Raw genomic sequence first — 10,372 nt, forward strand, 5'->3', positions numbered from 1 at the left:
GGGACAAGTTCACTGTTTATCAAACTTCTAACCACATAGGCTAACATTTCATTATCGCGACAATGGTCATTTCAATACTTTCATTTTACCGAATTTCAAACCAAATAGGTTCACATATCATGTTTCGCATCAAGGGACATCGAGGGACATGTTCAACCTTCATATTTAACAAACATGTAACAATATAAGCTAAAATCTCGTTTTCGCAATAAGGGTCATCTCATTACTTTCTATTTACCAAATTTAAAACGAAATTGGTTTAAATATTATGTTACGCAATAAAGGACATCGAGGGACAAATTCAACATTAATATTTATCAAACTTTTAACCATATAGGTTAAAATCTCATTTTTGGGACAATGGTCATTCAAATAATTTCATTTTGCCGAATACAAAACCAAATAGGTTCACATATCATGTTTCGTATCAAGGGAGATCGAGGGACAAGTTCAACCTTTATCAAACTTCTAACCATATAGGCTAAAATCTCATTTTCGCGACAAAGTCATTCCAATACTTTCATTTTTCCGAATATAAAACCAAATAGGTTCACATATCATGTTTCGCATCAAGGGACATCGAGGGACAAGTTCACTGTTTATCAAACTTCTAACCACATAGGCTAACATTTCATTATCGCGACAATGGTCATTTCAATACTTTCATTTTACCGAATTTCAAACCAAATAGGTTCACATATCATGTTTCGCATCAAGGGACATCGAGGGACATGTTCAACCTTCATATTTAACAAACATGTAACAATATAAGCTAAAATCTCGTTTTCGCGATAAGGGTCATCTCATTAGTTTCTATTTACCAAATTTAAAACGAAATTGGTTCAAATATTATGTTATGCAATAAAGGACATCGAGGGACAAATTCAACATTAATATTTATCAAACATTTAACCATATAAGCTAAAATCTCATTTTTGGGACAATGGTCATTCAAATAATTTCATTTTGCCGAATACAAAACTAAATAGGTTCACATATCATGTTTCGTATCAAGGGAGACCGAGGGACAAGTTCAACCTTTATCAAACTTCTAACCATATAGGCTAAAATCTAATTTTCGCGACAAAGTCATTCCAATACTTTCATTTTTCCGAATATAAAACCAAATAGGTTCGTATATCATGTTTCGCATCAAGGGACATCGAGAGACAAGTTCACTGTTCATCTAACTTCTAACCACATAGGCTAACATTTCATTTTTGCGACAAGGGTCATTTCAATACTTTCATTTTACCGAATTTCAAACCAAATAGGTTCACATATCATGTTTCGCATCAAGGGACATCGAGGGACATGTTCAACCTTCATATTTAACAAACATGTAACAATATAAGCTAAAATCTCGTTTTCGCGATAAGGGTCATCTCATTACTTGCTATTTACCAAATTTAAAACGAAATTGGTTCAAATATTATGTTACGCAATAAAGGACATCGAGGGACAAATTCAACATTAATATTTATCAAACTTTTAACCATATAGGTTAAAATCTCATTTTTGGGACAATGGTCATTCAAATAATTTCATTTTGCTGAATACAAAACCAAATAGGTTCACATATCATGTTTCGTTTCAAGGGAGATCGAGGGACAAGTTCAACCTTTATGAAACTTCTAACCATATAGGCTAAAATCTAATTTCGCGACAAAGTCATTCCAATACTTTCATTTTTCCGAATATAAAACCAAATAGGTTCACATATCATGTAATGCATCAAGGGACATCAAGGGACAAGTTCACTGTTTATCAAACTTCTAACCACATAGGCTAACATTTCATTTTCGCGACAAGGGTCATTTCAATACTTTCATTTTACCAAATTTCAAACCAAATAGGTTCACATATCATGTTTGGCATCAAGGGACATCGACGGACATGTTCAACCTTCATATTTAACAAACATGTAACAATATAAGCTAAAATCTCGTTTTTGCAATAAGGATCATCTCATTAGTTTCTATTTACCAAATTTAAAACGAAATTGGTTCAAATATTATGTTATGCAATAAAGGACATCGAGGGACAAATTCAACATTAATATTTATCAAACTTTTAACCATATAGGCTAAAATCACATTTTTGGGACAATGGTCATTCAAATAATTTCATTTTGCCGAATACAAAACCAAATAGGTTCACATATCATGTTTCGTATCAAGGGAGATCGAGGGACAAGTTCAACCTTTATCAAACTTCTAACCATATAGGCTAAAATCTCATTTTGTCGACAAAGTCATTCCAATACTTTCATTTTTCCGAATATAAAACCAAATAGGTTCACATATCATGTTTCGCATCAAGGGACATCGAGAGACAAGTTCACTGTTTATCAAACTTCTAACCACATAGGCTAACATTTCATTTTCGCGACAAGGGTCATTTCAATACTTTCATTTTACCGAATTTCAAACCAAATAGGTTCTCATATCATGTTTCGCATCAAGGGACATCGAGGGACATGTTCAACCTTCATATTTAACAAACATGTAACAATATAAACTAAAATCTCGTTTTTGCGATAAGGGTCATCTCATTACTTTCTATTTACCAAATTTAAAACGAAATTGGTTCAAATATTATGTTACGCAATAAAGGACATCGAGGGACAAATTCAACATTAATATTTATCAAACTTTTAACCATATAGGCGAAAATCTCATTTTTGGGACAATGGTCATTCAAATAATTTCATTTTGCCGAATACAAAACCAAATAGGTTCACATATCATGTTTCGCATTAAGGGAGATCGAGGGACAAGTTCAACCTTTATCAAACTTCTAACCATATAGGTTAAAATCTCATTTTCGCGACAAAGTCATTCCAATACTTTCATTTTTCCGAACATAAAACCAAATAGGTTCACATATCATGTTTCGCATCAAGGGACATCGAGGGACAAGTTCACTGTTTATCAAACTTCTAACCACATAGGCTAACATTTCATTATCGCGACAATGGTCATTTCAATACTTTCATTTTACCGAATTTCAAACCAAATAGGTTCACATATCATGTTTCGCATCAAGGGACATCGAGGGACATGTTCAACCTTCATATTTAACAAACATGTAACAATATAAGCTAAAATCTCGTTTTTGCAATAAGGGTCATCTCATTACTTTCTATTTACCAAATTTAAAACGAAATTGGTTTAAATATTATGTTACGCAATAAAGGACATCGAGGGACAAATTCAACATTAATATTTATCAAACTTTTAACCATATAGGTTAAAATCTCATTTTTGGGACAATGGTCATTCAAATAATTTCATTTTGCCGAATACAAAACCAAATAGGTTCACATATCATGTTTCGTATCAAGGGAGATCGAGGGACAAGTTCAACCTTTATCAAACTTCTAACCATATAGGCTAAAATCTCATTTTCGCGACAAAGTCATTCCAATACTTTCATTTTTCCGAAAATAAAACCAAATAGGTTCACATATCATGTTTCGCATAAAGGGACATCGAGAGACAAGTTCACTGTTTATCAAACTTCTAACCACATAGGCTAACATTTCATTTTCGCGACAAGGGTCATTTCAATACTTTCATTTTACCGAATTTCAAACCAAATAGGTTCACATATCATGTTTCGCATCAAGGGACATCGAGGGACATGTTCAACCTTCATATTTAACAAACATGTAACAATATAAGCTAAAATCTCGTTTTTGCGATAAGGGTCATCTCATTACTTTCTATTTACCAAATTTAAAACGAAATTGGTTCAAATATTATGTTACGCAATAAAGGACATCGAGGGACAAATTCAACATTAATATTTATCAAACTTTTAACCATATAGGCTAAAATCTCATTTTTGGGACAATGGTCATTCAAATAATTTCATTTTGCCGAATACAAAACCAAATAGGTTCACATATCATGTTTCGCATGAAGGGAGATCGAGGGACAAGTTCAACCTTTATCAAACTTCTAACCATATAGGTTAAAATCTCATTTTCGCGACAAAGTCATTCCAATACTTTTATTTTTCCGAACATAAAACCAAATAGGTTCACATATCATGTTTCGCATCAAGGGACATCGAGGGACAAGTTCACTGTTTATCAAACTTCTAACCACATAGGCTAACATTTCATTATCGCGACAATGGTCATTTCAATACTTTCATTTTACCGAATTTCAAACCAAATAGGTTCACATATCATGTTTCGCATCAAGGGACATCGAGGGACATGTTCAACCTTCATATTTAACAAACATGTAACAATATAAGCTAAAATCTCGTTTTTGCGATAAGGGTCATCTCATTACTTTCTATTTACCAAATTTAAAACGAAATTGGTTCAAATATTATGTTACGCAATAAAGGACATCGAGGGACAAATTCAACATTAATATTTATCAAACTTTTAACCATATAGGCTAAAATCTCATTTTTGGGACAATGGTCATTCAAATAATTTCATTTTGCCGAATACAAAACCAAATAGGTTCACATATCATGTTTCGCATTAAGGGAGATCGAGGGACAAGTTCAACCTTTATCAAACTTCTAACCATATAGGTTAAAATCTCATTTTCGCGACAAAGTCATTCCAATACTTTTATTTTTCCGAACATAAAACCAAATAGGTTCACATATCATGTTTCGCATCAAGGGACATCGAGGGACAAGTTCACTGTTTATCAAACTTCTAACCACATAGGCTAACATTTCATTATCGCGACAATGGTCATTTCAATACTTTCATTTTACCGAATTTCAAACCAAATAGGTTCACATATCATGTTTCGCATCAAGGGACATCGAGGGACATGTTCAACCTTCATATTTAACAAACATGTAACAATATAAGCTAAAATCTCGTTTTCGCGATAAGGGTCATCTCATTAGTTTCTATTTACCAAATTTAAAACGAAATTGGTTCAAATATTATGTTATGCAATAAAGGACATCGAGGGACAAATTCAACATTAATATTTATCAAACTTTTAACCATATAAGCTAAAATCTCATTTTTGGGACAATGGTCATTCAAATAATTTCATTTTGCCGAATACAAAACCAAATAGGTTCACATATCATGTTTCGTATCAAGGGAGATCGAGGGACAAGTTCAACCTTTATCAAACTTCTAACCATATAGGCTAAAATCTCATTTTCGCGACAAAGTCATTCCAATACTTTCATTTTTAAGAATATAAAACCAAATAGGTTCACATATCATGTTTCGCATCAAGGGACATCAAGGGATAAGTTCACTATTTATCAAACTTCTAACCACATAGGCTAACATTTCATTTTCGCGACAAGGGTCATTTCAATACTTCCATTTTACCGAATTTCAAACCAAATAGGTTCACATATCATGTTTCGCATAAAGGGACATCGAGGGACATGTTCAACCTTCATATTTAACAAACATGTAACAATATAAGCTAAAATATCGTTTTAGCGATAAGGGTCATCTCATTACTTTCTATTTACCAAATTTAGAACGAAATTGGTTCAAATATTATGTTACGCAATAAAGGACATCGAGGGACAAATTCAACATTAATATTTATCAAACTTTTAACCATATAGGCTAAAATCTCATTTTTGGGACAATGGTCATTCAAATAATTTCATTTTGCCGAATACAAAACCAAATATATTAAGTTTCGTATCAAGGGAGATCGAGGGACAAGTTCAACCTTTATCAAACTTCTAACCATATAGGCTAAAATCTAATTTTCGCGACAAAGTCATTCCAATACTTTCATTTTTCCGAATATAAAACCAAATAGGTTCACATATCATGTAATGCATCAAGGGACATCAAGGGACAAGTTCACTGTTTATCAAACTTCTAACCACATAGGCTAACATTTCATTTTCGCGACAAGGGTCATTTCAATACTTTCATTTTACCAAATTTCAAACCAAATAGGTTCACATATCATGTTTGGCATCAAGGGACATCGACGGACATGGTCAACCTTCATATTTAACAAACATGTAACAATATAAGCTAAAATCTCGTTTTTGCGATAAGGGTCATCTCATTACTTTCTATTTACCAAATTTAAAACGAAATTAGTTCAAATATTATGTTATGCAATAAAGGACATCGACAGACAAATTCAACATTAATATTTATCAAACTTTTAACCATATAGGCTAAAATCTCATTTTTGGGACAATGGTCATTCAAATAATTTCATTTTGCCGAATACAAAACCAAATAGGTTCACATATCATGTTTCGCATTAAGGGAGATCGAGGGACAAGTTCAACCTTTATCAAACTTCTAACCATATAGGTTAAAATCTCATTTTCGCGACAAAGTCATTCCAATACTTTCATTTTTCCGAACATAAAACCAAATAGGTTCACATATCATGTTTCGCATCAAGGGACATTGATGAGTCCAATATTCCAAAAATGATCATTTTTCCTCCAAACTCACGAAATTGATTTGATAATTTGAACTTTAAAATTTTTGTGACTCAAAATGCAATAAAACAGAATGAAAAATGGATATTTGGGCTAAAATGGATAACTGGCAGAATTTTGACCCAAACAGATTTTGTAGATAAAATGGAGAAATGGAATGGAAAGAAAGGGACGCCACACTCTCTAATCCAAGAAAGTGATAAGTCTATGGGGTTGAGGATCACCACAAGAAAGGATTCTTGATATGATCAAAATTGGTCCAATCCAGAACCAAAGAGCAATTGCTCAAAAACACACATAGTGTAGTTTTTCACTCAAAATAGTCTTATCTTTATTGATGATTTTCGCCCCTTATATATAAGAAAGAGGTCATATGCTGTAATACAAGGAACATCAAAGAAAATAACTCTTGAAAACTCTTAGAATTCAGCCATTAATCTAACATCAATTCCTAGTGCTGAATAATTACAAAAATGGTTACAAATTGATTTAGAATGAAATTGTGCAGACAATTGATGGTGGGGCGTCTCCCATGATGCTAAAAACGTCTCCAATTGATTTCTTCAATGAATGGGCTGAAAGAAAACAATTCATTGTGCTTTAATGTGTGGCAGCACCACTTCCTTCTTTCCTTTCATGTCATGTGCTATTTTTCTCCCTCCCATTAATGTTCTTGATTTCTTTTCACTATACTTGATTCAACATATTATTTTCTTTTTAAAATAAGGCAAGCACGCCATTTAAAGCTTTATCAAGCTTTAAAATGGATAAAACACACTAGAAATTCAAACTTAGTGTTTTTGACCAGAATTGGTCCCTTACACTTTTATTACAACATAAAAATAAAAAACATCAAAATGGGCAGCAAGCAAGCCCTCCCTCCATTCCATTGTGGCCCTCATCATACTCCCCCTCTTCGAAAGAATTCGTCCTCGAATTTGGAAGTTATACAACCTCCAGGTTCAAACACAATTCTTTCAAATTTTTGTGGTACCTTCTTTGCTAATACATCTTCACATTCCTGCAAGGGAAATTTAGTACAACTTGGAAAATTTTGAGTGTTAGTCAACAAAGCCACCTTTTTGCAAAGTAGTAAATATAGGGGCTGTTTGTTCATGACTATTTCTTGAATCTCTCCTTTTTTTTCAAGCAAACTCTCTTTCTTTTCTTTTGATTTTTCTTTTTCTCTTTTTTCTTGCTCATATTTTTCTTTCATTTTCTTTTGATCATCTCTAACCTCACTAGGACTCAATGGTGCAAGACAAATCTTTTGACCAGAATGCATAAAAGTGTACTTGTTGGTTCGGCCATCGTGAAGAACACTTCTATCAAACTGCCAAGGTCTCCCTAACAACAAATGACTAGCCTCCATTGGTACTACATCACACAAAACAGCATCTTCATACTTACCAATTTTAAAACAAACCTCTACTTGTTTATCACAAAGCATTTCTACATGTTCATTAAGCCATTGAAGTTTGTAAGGCCTTGGGTGAGGTTTTGTTTCTAATTCCAATTTAGACACCAAATGTGTACTAGCAACATTAGTACAGCTACCTCCATCAATAATTAAAGAGCATACCTTCCCTTGAACAAGGCATCTTGTGTGGAAAAGAGTTTCCCTTTGATTTGATTCCTCCTCCTTAGCTTGATTTCCCAAAAACCTCCTAATCATGAAAAAGTCTCCACTTGGTATTTCTTCAGCCTCCTCTTCAACATACCCATCATGATTTTCCACCTCAACGTGTTCATTCTCCTCAATTATCATAGTTCTCTTTGTTGGACATTGAGAAGCTATGTGACCTTGACCTTGACATTTGAAACACTTAACACTTTTGTTAGTAGAAGTACTTTGAGAAGGGTTTGTTTGTATACCTTTAGGATCAGCCATGGACTCCTTTGGAATTGATGACGAGGCTCCCTCCTTCTCCATTTTATCCTTCCAACTTGAAGAGTTAGAAGAAGAACTGTTTCTTCTTACTTGGCCTTTTCTTTTGAGTTGTTGTTCCACTTTGACAGCTTGATGTACCAAGTCATCCATTTCAACATAGTGATGAAGTTCAACAATGTCACTAATGTCATGATTTAGACCATGAAGAAATCTGGCCATGGTTGCTTCATTGTCTTCTTCCACATTAGCTCTAATTTTCGCAATCTCCATCTCCTTGAAATATTCTTCAACACTTTTCGAACCTTGAGTAAGTCTCTGCAATTTGTTGTGCAAGTCTCTATGGTAATAGGATGGCACAAACCTTCTCCTCATGATTCTCTTCATCTCATCCCAAGTATCAATCGGTTGTTCTCCATACCTCCTTCTTTCTTTGATCAATTGATCCCACCATACTAAAGCATACTCCTTGAACTCAATGGAAGCAACCTGCACTTTTTCAACATTAGAGTAATTATGGCAATTAAAAATTTGTTCAATTTTAGTCTCCCATTCTAGGTATGCTTCTGGGTCACTCTTTCCAACAAAAGACGGGACTTTAATTTTTATGCCTCTTAAATGATTTTCCCTTGGTCTCCTTCTAGGCCTCCTCTCATCCTCATCACCACTGCCATCATTAGAATTTTGAGACCTTCTTTCTAACTCATCTACTCTTTGTTGGAATTGTTCAGCTTGTTCTCTTAACAGCCTCTCAAAATGCTCACGCATTGCTCTCATTTGAATCGTCATAGCTGCTGTTCTAGGTGAAGGTGGATCAGACATGATTGTGAAATTTTGTGAAATTAGTAACAAGTGTTTAAAATGGTCCTTACCACTCAAATTGCTCTTTTAGTTCTTTAAAGAAACCAAAAACAATCAACAATCCCAAAGACTTAACACAGAAAGACACTAAAACAAGAAACAAAGGATAAAAGGTTGACTAGAAATGAAAGAAATAAAGAAAAAAAAAAAATTAGAGTGTGGCAGAAACACAAAAAGGAGCAATTTTTTCCTAATATATTTTTTTTTCGTTTTTTTTGTATGAATATCAATATTGGACAGAAAAAGAAGAAAGAAAAAGAAAAAAAATAATAAGGAACAAGAAGAAAGACACTTTACCAAAGTTTGGCCCTTTTTAGAACCTTGCTCTGATTACCACTTGATGAGTCCAATATTCCAAAAATGATCATTTTTCCTCCAAACTCACGAAATTGATTTGATAATTTGAACTTTAAAATTTTTGTGACTCAAAATGCAATAAAACAGAATGAAAAATGGATATTTGGGCTAAAATGGATAACTGGCAGAATTTTGACCCAAACAGATTTTGTAGATAAAATGGAGAAATGGAATGGAAAGAAAGGGACGCCACACTCTCTAATCCAAGAAAGTGATAAGTCTATGGGATTGAGGATCACCACAAGAAAGGATTCTTGATATGATCAAAATTGGTCCAATCCAGAACCAAAGAGCAATTGCTCAAAAACACACATAGTGTAGTTTTTCACTCAAAATAGTCTTATCTTTATTGATGATTTTCGCCCCTTATATATAAGAAAGAGGTCATATGCTGTAATACAAGGAACATCAAAGAAAATAACTCTTGAAAACTCTTAGAATTCAGCCATTAATCTAACATCAATTCCTAGTGCTGAATAATTACAAAAATGGTTACAAATTGATTTAGAATGAAATTGTGCAGACAATTGATGGTGGGGCGTCTCCCATGATGCTAAAAACGTCTCCAATTGATTTCTTCAATGAATGGGCTGAAAGAAAACAATTCATTGTGCTTTAATGTGTGGCAGCACCACTTCCTTCTTTCCTTTCATGTCATGTGCTATTTTTCTCCCTCCCATTAATGTTCTTGATTTCTTTTCACTATACTTGATTCAACATATTATTTTCTTTTTAAAATAAGGCAAGCACGCCATTTAAAGCTTTATCAAGCTTTAAAATGGATAAAACACACTAGAAATTCAAACTTAGTGTTTTTGACCAGAATTGGTC

At 33.5% G+C, this 10,372-nt stretch overlaps 1 protein-coding gene across 1 annotated transcript; it reads right to left on the reverse strand.

Annotated features, from left to right (window-relative positions):
- Positions 1 to 7,336: 7,336 nt before the first annotated feature.
- On the reverse strand, positions 7,337 to 9,291 carry LOC146915517 (uncharacterized). The gene has a single exon (XM_085721367.1). The coding sequence runs from the start codon at positions 9,143 to 9,145 to the stop codon at positions 7,337 to 7,339; it is 1,809 nt and encodes a 602-aa protein (XP_085577493.1). The 5' UTR covers positions 9,146 to 9,291.
- Between the last annotated feature and the right edge of the window lie 1,081 nt (positions 9,292 to 10,372).

The sequence above is a fragment of the Medicago sativa genome, chromosome 6 (assembly GCF_051527215.1).
Source record: "Medicago sativa cultivar Bolivia chromosome 6, Bolivia_mono, whole genome shotgun sequence".
Taxonomy (NCBI): domain Eukaryota; kingdom Viridiplantae; phylum Streptophyta; class Magnoliopsida; order Fabales; family Fabaceae; genus Medicago; species Medicago sativa.

Bases quoted from the DNA above. Each gene is read 5' to 3' on its own strand.
- LOC146915517 (XM_085721367.1), bottom strand. From the start codon at position 9,145: ATGTCTGATCCACCTTCACCTAGAACAGCAGCTATGACGATTCAAATG.